This window comes from Anser anser (assembly GCF_964211835.1).
Source record: "Anser anser genome assembly, chromosome: 1".
Lineage (NCBI taxonomy): Eukaryota > Metazoa > Chordata > Aves > Anseriformes > Anatidae > Anser > Anser anser.
Window position 1 is genome coordinate 182898923 of NC_139720.1, and position 12302 is coordinate 182911224.

Genomic DNA, 12302 nt, shown 5'->3' on the forward strand with positions numbered 1-12302 from the left:
AAACAGGCCCAGCTCTCTCAGCCTGTCCTCGTAAGACCGGTGCTGCTGTCCCCTCCTCATCTAAGCAGCCCTCCTCTGGACTCTCTCCAGTAGCTCCATGTCCCTCTTGTACCGGGGAGCCCAGAACTGGACGCAGTACTCCAGGTGTGGCCTCACCAGGGCTGAGTAGAGGGGCCGGATCGCCTCCCTTGCCCTGCTGGCAACACTCTTCCGAATGCACCCCAGGACACCATTGGCCTTCTTGGCCACCAGGGCACACAGTGCTGGCCCATGGTCAGCCTGCTGCCCACCACAACCCCCAGGTCCCTCTCTGCAGATCTCTCCAGCAGGTCACCCCCAGCCGGTACTGGTGCCTGGGGTTGTTCATCCCCAGGTGCAGGACCCTGCACTTGCCCTTGTTGAACCTCACGAGGTTCCTCACGGCCCCCAAAAAATCCCGCAGGCCGGATGAAATTCCTTTGTTAAATACAGTGCATGGTGTTACAAACAGGATTGCGGTGGGGAGGTGGATGAGCGTCAGGTTTAGAGGTGGCCACGCAGGACTTCAATTCCTGTCCCCTATACCCACACCGTTGTATATATGTGTATATCCGTATACGTGTATATATGTGTATATATGTGTATATATTTGTATATATGTGTATATGTGTATATATGTATATGTGTATGTGTGTATACATGTGTATATACATGTGTATATATGTGTATACACGTGTGTATGTGTATATATGTGTATATACGTGTATATGTGTATACATGCGTGTATATGTGTATATATGTATATGTGTATGTGTGTATACATGTGTATATACATATGTGTATATATGTGTATACGTGTATATGTGTATATATTTGTATATACGTGTGTATATGTGTATATACATATATATATGTGTATATATGTGTATGTATGTGTATATGCGTGTATATACATGTATATATGTGTATACATGCGTGTATATACGTGTATATACGTGTATATACGTATATATATGTGTATATATGTGTATATATGACCGGGGGCGGTTGCCCCGATAAGGGGTTGGGGGGGGTGGGGCGAGGCACCCCGCCCGTTACCACAGGGCTCCAGTGGCGCGAAGCCGAGCCCTCCTCCCATTGGCCAGCGCCGAGCAACGGCGCGCTGCGATTGGCCGAGCGGCGGGCGGCTTCTCCTTCCGGGTTCCGCCCCCCGGTTTCGAGCCCGGTGCGGGCTCGGTGGCGGAGGGGGGGGGGGGCGGGCGGAGCGGCACGGATAAGGGGCGGGGCACCGACCGGCGCGGACGTGACGTCAGAGCGGCTGGCGGTGACGCAGTTTTCCCGCGGTTTGGGCGGCGGGGAGAGGAGCGCAGGGAGCGCGGCCGGGCGCGCCATGCCGCCCAAGCCCCCCCGCAGGCCGGGCGCCGCCCGCAGCCAGCGCTCCAGCCCCGACGGCGGCTCCGGCAGCGCCCCGCCGCCCGCCAGCCCCCGGTAAGCGCCTGGTTTAACGGGCCCGGCTCGGTCGCGGAGCCCCCGTTAGCCCGGCGGGCGGAGGTGAGGCTGTGCGCTCTTGTTTTCGCCAGGCTCGGCGTCGGGGAAGCCGGCTTCGTGGCGCTCTGCGATGCCCTGAAGGTGTCGGGCAGCGTCAGGGAGAAGGCGTGGAAGACGTACGAGAGCTTGTCCGCCGCCGATGGAGCTCCGGTGAGTACGTGGGGCCGGGCAGCCCGCTCCCCGGGGGAGGCGGGGGGTGGGGAGCTCCGCCACGCCGACCCTGAGCGGCGGCAGGAATCCCCGACCCGTGGGCAGCCCCCTCTGCGAGTTATTTCAGGCATCCCAAAGGCAGTTGTAGAGGGGTCATCCCCACCTGTTCCCCTGTGTGCTTTGCCTGCTATGCCCCTCTTCAGGAGGTGCCGAAAGGGGCCGCAGAAAAATGTGAAGTTTACTGTCAAACTCTTACTTTTTCCCCTTCCATGCTTGTAATCAGTATGTACTTGTGGCTCAGGTATTCCTATCCAACATTAGTCGTTGGGTGTGCAAATAGATTAAAATATTTCTCTTTCCCCTCACTTCCCCCCCCCCCCCCCCACTACTGCTGACTCAGAGAATGGCTATGACACAGTTTAAACCCAACCAAAGCTTTGTGATACTGACCCGACTTAAATCTAAAACACCCAACTTGGGTATATTCCCCCCATCTGGGGTCTAGCATCCGTGTGTTTGTTGTGGCCGCCGCTCGTTTTCCTGCAGCAGGAGCTGTGCGCTGCTGATACCTCGCTGCCTGCGGTTTCAGAGTGGCTCTTGGTGCAGTTGTGAGTTTGTTGACGCAGAACAGAAACGGTGTGGGGGAAAGGCTGTGTGGCTCTTGCTGTAACAAATAAGATTTTCTGGTTGTGGAGGTTCCCTGGGGAGCACTTACTTAAAAGCGAAGTCAGGCTTCTTGGTATGAACCGAAACGGAAATAGTCAGTCCTGTCAAGTGAAAAAACCAAGACAGGTTTCAGTATAATTCTGCGAATTTCACTTTCAGGTGAAATTGTCATTTCACTGATTATCTAGAAGTGGCTGGATAAGATAAAGAGCTTTGGAAACCCTCCCTTTCCCCATCAGAGGATGTGCACAGAGAAGGGCTACGAAGCTGGCGAAGGGCCTGGAGCACAAGTCCTGTGAGGAGTGGCTGAGGGAACTGGGGGTGTTTAGTCTGGAGAAGAGGAGGCTCAGGGGAGACCTCATTGCTCTTTATAGGTACCTGAAAGGAAGGTGTGGGGAGCTGGGGGTTGACCTCTTCTCACAGGTAACCAGTGATTGGACTAGAAGGAATGGCCTCAAGTTGTGCCAGGGGAGGTTCAGGTTGGAAATGAGGAGACATTTCTTCTCAGAAAGAGCAGTCAGGCACTGGGATGGGTTGCCCAGGGAGGTGGTGGAGTCACTGTCCCTGGGGGTGTTCAGGGAGAGGTTGGACGTGGTGCTTAGGGACACGGTTTAGTGGGTGACACTGGTGGTAGGGGGGTGGTTGGACCAGGTGATCATGGAGGTCTTTTCCAACCTTAGTGATTCTGTGATTGACTTTGTTTATCTGTTCAGACCAGGACAATGACAAGGCCTTCATTGTGATGTGTAACTAATGTTTGTTCTCCTGCAGCTCAAGTGCAACAAGGTCTATCCTAAGAGACTCCCTGTGTAGGAAAAGGTCTATGCTATGTTGTGGTGCAGTTCTGGATGTTTTCCTCAAACTTTCTGACATATCAGCAAGGTGTTGAAATGAGGAAACTGGCAGGTGCTGGAGCTGCTGCTTCTAACTGAAGCAGCAGGCTTCATTTGGGGCTGAAATCAAGCAAATTAATAGCCTGGCTAATTGCTGCTTCTCTTTTCAAGTCAGGCTGTTATCATGGGGAGCGAGGCTTTGCAGTGTGACTTTCTGCTTTAGGTTGTGAGCACTCAGGAGGAGGCTGTATTTAAGTGCCCACTCCCTTTTTCCCTGCGGTAAGGGGATGCGGTGTGAGGGGCTGTCTCACTGTTTGTCCTACAAGCATCAGCTGTGCATGTTGTAATTGGTACAAACCTTTCAACTCTGAGCAGGAGCAGAAGCTGCTTATCAAGCTGCTTTCCCTTCTCAAGCAAAAAGGGAAATAGCAGGACACAAATTGAGACAAATGCCTGCCGGAAGTCTTCTGCTTCACCTTGTAGCTGGTTTGACTCAAGGCAGGTCAAATCATAAGACCGCTGATGGAAATAAAGCTAGCATCTAACGATCCTGACTCTTAACCTGTTACAGAGCATAAAACCTTACTTTCACTATCACATCGCACTCTTTTTTTTATCGTTGATCTCAGTTTTGCCCTCCTCTGAGGATATGGAGGGGACCTGCAGTGCTAGCAAGGAGGCAGCGAGGCTGAGACACAAAATACTGTGTCAATGATAGAGGTTCAGGGTGCACATGTGGGCTCTGACCTGGTCTGAACACATGATACATCCTTAATGGATGTTTAGTAACTTCAAGTAAAAATTATCTATTATTAACTGCCCCTTCTGGGTTGCTTAGGGTACACATAGCCACGTGCAAAGAGACTCTGCAAACAAGGTTTATTATTATTACAGTTACTATTTTGGCAAGCACACAAAAGATAGCTAGGATGTAATGACCTATGAGCCCGAGTGTACTTGCACTTCGATGACACTTAAGGTGTTTTTGCTGGACGGGCAGGCATCAGCTGGGAGGAAAAAGGCTGGTATGTGCTGCTCCCTGAAATAACTCCCCCATGCTGTCATCCCCCAACACCACCAAAACTGACTTGCTGCTTTTTTTCCTTTTAGGATATTACACCTTTCTGTATTGACTTTTTTTTTTTCCTTTTGAATCTGAGCTACTAATGATCCTACTTCTCTCTGTAACTTTACCTTTTTTATCTTGCATGGTCCACACTGTAGCTTTCTTACAGCTCTCAGCTTCTCTGTTTCCTCATTGGTTTGACTCAAGGTTATGCAGCTGGACCTTGAATCCTTGAAACAGCTGAACCCTGCTGGGGGGTGTGTAGGAGGAGAAAGCATGGCCATGTCTCTCCTGTAACCTGTCTTTCTGGAAAATGAGACCAGCGTGTAGTTTGAAATGCTAAATCTGCAGAGAGAAATTGTTCAAAACATTGCAAAGATGATGGGGCTTTCCTTCCTAAGCAGAGAACATTAAAGCATTCCTCTGACAACCAGAGTTGAACTGCACTCTTCTATGATACAATTGTAACTTGAGACCTCTGAGACAAAATCCCTAATGCTGGTTCCAGAGGTGCAGCACTGCTGGTATATGGTATGAAAGAAGTTATCTGATGCATAACCAGAAAGATGTTTGTGCTTTAAATTCTGTTTTGTATCTGGTGAACTCCAGTGCAAGTTTATTGCAAACATGGTAGTGCATATATAAATAAGGCTTTTGCATTAATGTCACACAAAGCCTTTTGTTCATTCTGTCATTAATCTTGTTTACCAAATGAAGTTACTTAGGTAAAGAAAATGTTTGGTTTAGTGTTGTCTTCGCTATCTTCATTACAAAACTCTTACGCATTGACAGTTGTTGACTTAGCAAATTGGCTTCCTGTATGGGGACCCTTGTACTCCAGTTGTGTGTAACTCACCTGCGATCTGTATTATGAATCAGTAGTGCCTGTAAACTCCAGATGGAGTGAATAGATTTAGTGGAAGTACTGACATACTTTCAGCAGTATGTGGTTTTTGGTGTGAGAAAGCTTAGGAGCGGTCCTGGAAGCCATACTTATATTATTAGGAGAAAGTTTGGGGCATTTGTTATATTCTGCTACTGTTCAGGCAGAGAACAACCTGCGAATCTGAAGTAGGTTATCAGGAAAAATAAAGTGAATTATTGCTTAACGTATTGGAAAGAATCAATATGAGGAACAGATGGGCATGTTGACTAAATTGGAACCAAACTTCCGCAGAGAAAATCAGCGCTTTAGGAAGCTGATAGAAATTGGAGTCTGCAAAGGACCTTGAGAAATAGGGTCTGGTGTGTTTCAGCTGCCCAACTTGCTGCAGTTTGTGATGCCTGGGTAAAAGCTTTGCATTTTGTTTGCTGTTTATGGAACTACTTGAGAAACCTGGCCCTCTTGTCATCTTTTCTTGTTTCTGGTTGCACATCTTATGTTCTGACTCTGTTGACTGCTATGTGGATACTGCAGAGCACTTAACTGACTCAAGTAGAACTATTTTCTTAGTGGAGAAAACGTAAAAAATGAACTGCAGCCTAAATGGAGGAACAAAATAGTTCTTGCTATATTTAAGGTTGCTCTAGACAGACAGAAAAGCTGATCAGCTGGTGACATGTTCCAAACCTCTAAAATTTCATGAGTAAGTTAAATCTTTTTGGTTGTAGTATCATGAAAAAGAAAATATTATGGTTGATAAACCACCTACTCCTCATGTTAATGACATGCAGAGGTTTCTTACTTTAAGGAAAAGCACAAAATGTACAAGCTAATAAAGTATTTTCTGGCTGGAGCTTTGTCTCTTACAGAACTGCAGCAAAACTGAATCTGAATCTGCTGCTTCAGCTGGATGAGCAGAGTCACAGATCTTGTAGTATCCTTTATTTTTAAATAAAACATAAAAAAAACTGCTCAAAGTCCCATAGCAAATATAAATCATCACCATGGCCTCTAGCTGGTCATACTCAGTACTTTAACAGCAGATCCAGTGCATGTATGTGTTTTGCTCTTGCACTTGAAAAGCATAATTAAGTGGCATGTACTTTTTTTGACTTGTCAAATTTTTAATAGGGGAAAAAAAATACTGTTGAAAAAATAGAGGATTTGTCTTTACACAGAACTTTTTGTATGTAGATAGTGGGCACTTCACTCATTTTCAGATTTTTTTCCTATAAATTTGTTTATACAGGTCTTAAATCTGTTAAGTTTCTTATTGTGAGCGCTTCTTGATCTTTTTTCCTGCAATCTTGTACCTGTAATCATAAGCATACCTGAGAGTCTTTCTCTCACCATCTAGGTAATTGCGTGTATTAAAATGTGGTGGCTGAGATTTTGGTTCTGTGTGTTCCCGTTAATAAAACAAGGCTTCAGTGTGACATCCCATTTAATTAAAGTACCTGTCTCTATTTGTATACTTCTCATCTATGTTTCTCTTGGCCTTCTCTTATGCATCATCATCAGAAGTCTCTATTCCTGGGTCACTGTTGTAGGCAATCATTCTGCCAACACTGATAACAGTTTTCATAATAAATATCTCTAATTGTGCAGACTAGAACTGAGATTTCCTGTTACCATCTCTTCCTTACATCTGTTGTAGCACTGGAGACCATTTTGAGGTAGAGAACTGAAGTTATTTCTGTTGGTGCCTTTAACTTCCAGCAATATCTGGAAAGCAGAGAGGCAATGATCCCATTGCACAGTAATTCAATTTGAGCCTTTTAAGCCAGTCGTCCAGGTTGTTTTCACTAGATTTAGGCAAACTGATGATTTGCTAAAAAAAAAAAAGATTAAATAATAGTAATAGTAACTGCAGAATAAGAAATATTGAAAGACTTTCTGTAAAGCTTTAGATTTTTTTCTACAGAAAACTAGATTGATTTAATGCAACTGACCTATATTACCTGAATATTACAGCACTGATTTCCCCAGAATGCTTAAAAGCAAACAATTCCTGTATGAACCGTTGAGTGCTAAATAATCTTTGAGTTAGTGATTAATGGATTTTGATTTATGAGTTGAAATGAGGTTACTAGAAGTTACCTTATTTGAACTGACTGGCAGTCAAGAACAAACATTGAGTCATTGCCCTGCCCATTTTCTGTAGTCGAGCTGTATCAACAAAGAGCTTAAGTCAGACTGGTCAATAAGATAACCCTCAGGAATGAATTTCTGGCTGTGAATTTGTCTTATATATGTTCCTATGCCTTCAAGTAAGTCTATCTGGGGTGAATTGTCTGGTTTTAACTGTAAACAAACCATTTATCTGTGTCATGGGATTGGCTCGTCTAAAGGTATGCCATTCGTAAAGTATTTGAACTGAGTGATGATGCTGCAGTTTGTTCTATGGCTTCGTTTAGTTTGTATAGGAAATGACTTAAACATCTGTATGGTTTGGGAGGGAAGGAATATGAAAAGGAGATAACTCAGCAGTTGGATGTAATGGGAAGACCTCCTCTTACCTCTTCTCCCCCTCTTCTAATCCCATGATGTGTATACATAGCCTGGTGGTCTGGCTTCTTTTCCTGTTCTCCATCACTCAGCTGATGTTAAGAGGTTGGCACGCTCAGGTACTGCTCACCTTTCTTTGCTAGTAGAAAAATACTCATAATCTATTAGTTTATTCTGGCTTCTGTGGAATTTTTGTTCAACATCTGTCTGGTTGAGGAGAAGATGTCCAAAACAACGTGTAACATCAGCAGTGGATATGGGGATAGTCCAGATAACTAGAATTTGACTTCCTGTAGTAGTTTGAATCTAGTGGATTGAAAGGCTGCCATCTTGTTTAATGGTAGAAATAAATGAGCTGTTCTCATCAAACCAGTATGGTTTGGGGTGAGTTTAAAGATTGTTCTTGCAAAACCAGACCTTGCTCTTACCAACTAAACCATTGCTATAGCCTTCAAGCATTCATCTTCCCTGTGTAGAGCTAAGCCTCCTAAAGGAGCTAACCTTGTTTTTGTAGGCAACATACTAGGAAAAAGGGCTCTGCTTCCTAACATTGTCTTCCTGACCTACAAAACATTGTATTTATAGAGCAGTGCCATGATCTGAGTTTGCAGGAGCATAAAGTGAGAAGGACTTCCTTATTAAACAAGATCAACCTTGATGGTGTTGTCCTCAGGAAGTGAATAGTCATCCTTCTTAGTAGCTAACTAGGTAACATTAAGGATTTTTTCAATGGGTCACAGACACTAATACAGGAGAAACCATCCCCATCCTATAGGATGCTTTTTGTTTTTATGTTCTGTGGCTTTTACCTCTTAGCAAAGGAGTGTTGAAGTTGTCTGAGACGGTGGCAGTGCATTTCTTAACAAAGCCTTTGTTATATGCAAAATCCCCTCAAGGATTCCCACATTTTTTTGCCTCATCTGTAGGTTGCTGGTGGTACATAATGGTACCTGAAATGTCTAAAAGGTGAAAGCTTCCAATAAACAAAAAACAATGGCTAGTTGATACTAATATGCATTCCTTTAAGTATTATCAAATGCATCTCAGTCTGTTAGGAGCTTCTTTCAAAGTAATTATCTGCTGTACAAGGTGTCACAGTTCATAGAAAAATTCAAATAGGAATGTAGGAAGAAAGTAACTTAACTGACAATTACCATGTTGTTGAAGGTGTCTGGTCAGTTAGCATTCAGATCTAGACTACCTCAAGTACTGTGTGCAGTTTTGGGCATCAGAGTATAAGGAGGACATAAAACTATTAGAAAGCCTCCAAAAGAGGGCTAAAAGATGGTGAAGGGTCTGAAGAGCAAGATGCATGAGGAGTGGCTGAGTTCCCTGGGTTTGTCCAGCCCAGAGCAGAGCAGGCTGAGGGGAGGCCTCATGGCGGCCTGCAGCTCCCTCACGAGGGGAGCGGAGGGGCAGGCGCTGAGCTCTGCTCTCTGGGGACAGCGACAGGAGCCGAGGGCACGGCATGGAGCTGGGACAGGGGAGGGTCAGGCTGGGGGTTAGGGAAAGGTTCTGCACCCAGAGGGTGGTCGGGCACTGGGACAGGCTCCCCAGGTCATGGCACTGAGCCTGACGGAGTTCAGTAAGTGTCTGGACAGCACTCCCACATACATGGTCTGATTTTTGGGTGGTCCTGTGTGGAGCCAGGAGTTGGACTTGATTTTTGTGGGTTCCTTCCAGCTTGAGATATTCTAAGACTATAATTCTTACCTCATCTATTCTACCAACAAATGAAATTTTTCATGCTTTGGAGGAGGCCCCAGCCAGTCTTCACAAATGTGTAAACGCTGGTCCCAAAAAAGTAGCCATTGTAGAAGATTTATTAGCAATGTTAGTGAAATTGTTCTTGTGCTATTTGTGGACATGACAAGGTATTAGTGATGGTTAAAGTGATGAAGAAGAGGGCCAGAGTTGGTTTCCTCACTGCCAGACTGAGTTTTGTGAACTGACTTGTGTTGGGACTGTTTTAGGGTTAGTCCCCTTCAGGAAGAAACAGCTGGACAGCCATGTTAGTGCCCTCCCTGGGTTTGGCTCTGGATGCCATACGGTGCTCTTGTCACCTCAGTGTGTGACCGTTGAGTGAGGGAGAGGTCTGTTAAAAGCGGCTGAGAGGACAAGAGAGATGCTTTGCAGTCTGCTAGAGGAAACTAGGGGTAGGTGCTACCTCCAGTGAGGGTGTGGAGGGGTATCAAGGGTACAGAGGCTTTTGGGGTAGTTCTGGAAGACCATGTAGGATGGAGGGAGCTAGGTCTGGTGTGATCCTATCCCTGCTGCCTTTCGAAAGTATTTGCTGGTTTGAAATGGTCCCTGTGGTTCCAAGAGGTACTGCCTGGGAGACAGCTAGTTGGGGTGGTGGGGAAGGAAAAAGTAAAATAGGGAAGGGAGTGGGTTAAAACTAAGCAGTGCAGAAGAGTGTGAGGTTGATGGTTCAGCTCCCTCCTGGCTCTGCTTTAAGGTTAAAGGTGTTTGTTACTACCATGACTTGCTAGAGATGTTTGTGGTCCAGCTGTGGTATTAAGACCCAGTTGTAGGATAAAGCTCATGAGTATTTATTTCCCTGTCTCTAATTATTTTGCTTCTCATGGCTGCCTCCTTTCTAGGAAGGAACAAATCCTTCTCTCCTCGTTCCTTAACCTCCTGTGTCTTGTTATGGTAAAATGTAGTTTGTGTCCATAACAGTGGAAGTGCAACTGAATGATGAGGGATGTTTGCTCCCTCAGGTAATCCTGAATGGGAAACAGTTCCTATTTTCAAATCGTAATTTTAATGTACATTTAAAAAAAAAGTTTCTGCTTTATATAAATTGTCAGTGGAACCACAGCTTTTATTTTGAAGCTTAGCTGAATTACAGCTACAGTTAAAATTCATTTAGTACTGTATAGTAAGAATTGGAGTACTTGATCTGTCATCTGCAATATAAAACTTTTCCTGGTTTTCACTTACCAAATAACTGGCTATCATACATGAATGTCTGCATGAACGTCTCTTGTTTTACATTTTCTAACCTACTGTGAACAAATTAATGTTCTCTGTATACCACCCACTTGTATTACATAATACACATAAAACCCATTTTCTCTTTTTCTGAAAGGCTTATGACAAAAAGAAAAAGGAAACGTGGGGAGTCTGTATCTTTATTGTAGCAATTGATCTGGATGAAATGACGTTCACTTTCACAGAGCTTCTGAAAAGTATAAGCATAAGGTAAGTTTTTGTGAATTCAGATTTCAGTGGGAATCTTTGTGTATCAGGCTTGATTTTTAAAATGAAGGTTACTTATGGCAGTTACTGTGTATCTCAGTGAACTAGGAGTCTTGCTATCTTATTCTAGTTGAGGGAACAGTGGCATTTATTTGCTTCAACTGAGATTGGCTTATGATTGTATGACAATTTTGACTCTTGTCCTTGATAAAGTTTGAATTGATTTAACTTGGTATAAATCATGCTTGATATTTTCCTTTCTTTCTCGATATCAAGATTTTCTGTAAAACCTTTCCATTAACATTAGCCTTGTGCTAAGTCAAAAAGTGGCGAAAAAAATTAGCATTCAAATTGTTTGCCAGTATGCTGCTCACTTTCAAACACTTTAATGCCATTTTAAACTTTTTACCTTTCTACATGCTTTTGACTCGAAAATGTTACCATTATATTTTTACATTCACTAAGCTCATATTAGAGAAACGAGGATTACAGTATATCTGTTCTTAATGTAAAGTTAAGTGGCAACAGCAATAGGTGTACCCTTGTGTTAGGCCTATTGAAGGAGCAGGATTCCAGTGCTTTCTGCCTAATAACCCTTCCCTGTGTGGGTGAGCAGAGCCTTCTGATGTTCTCAGGCACTGCATCATCCCCTGGTGTTTGTCAGCAGCTTAGTGCATTGCTGTGGTTTTATCATGGCTGAAGCCTCACCGTGAGTGTGTGGGACATGGGCATTTGGTAGGAGATCGTAGCAGTTGTAATTTCATCCCATCCTTGTCTTTGTGATAGCCAAGGGAGTGAATTTACAAGCTTTTGTTGGGGGGAAACATTCACATCTGTAGACAGTGTTGCAAAAATGGGAATACACAGCAGGGGTTAGGCATCCTGCTGCGGGGGGGGTGTGTCAAGATACCCATTCCCCTTGCATGCAGCACCAAGGATGCTAAGGAGGCTAAGGCAGGATGTGGAGCACATCAGGTTGGTAATTCTGGATTTGGGCCAGAATATTTTTTTCCTGGGAGTCATCAGTTACGGTTAGACTTCTCTATGCCTCTTCTCCTCATATGATCTCACAGAACAGTGATCAGGTCCTTAGTTTCAACTTAATCTGTTCAATTTTGGCTGACTTGAAACTACTCGGATGAAATCTAATCACATTTGTGAGGTGATGTTCAGTATGTTCTGCTGGAGTACAGAACGCGTTCACCTGACTAACTTACACTGCAAACCGAAAGACACTTTTTCCCCTCGGGCTTCAAAGAATAAGCTATTATTCTATTTGCTTTTAGCAATACTCAATTGCTCGCTAGTTCTGGGCTTTTCAGCAGCTATAAAGTCAATCTGGCAGAGAATTGCTACCAGTCATCTTGCCCTCTGGAGCCACACAAATATATTTGAAAGGTTTTTTTCTTCATTACGTGGTAAAAGAATTTCTAAATGAACTTCTGACTTTATTTTATTACAAAGC

General features: G+C 44.3%; 1 protein-coding gene across 1 annotated transcript in view; it reads left to right on the forward strand.

Moving 5' to 3' along the window:
* Nucleotides 1-1061: 1061 nt before the first annotated feature.
* The window catches only part of RB1 (RB transcriptional corepressor 1), an 82127-nt gene continuing 70886 nt past the window's right edge, over nt 1062-12302 (forward strand). Inside the window, exons 1-3 of the mRNA XM_083796047.1 lie at nt 1062-1467; nt 1560-1677; nt 10728-10840. Of these exons, the coding sequence (XP_083652173.1) occupies nt 1370-1467; nt 1560-1677; nt 10728-10840 (329 nt within the window). The 5' untranslated portion in view covers nt 1062-1369. The remainder of the gene's footprint in view (nt 1468-1559; nt 1678-10727; nt 10841-12302) is intronic.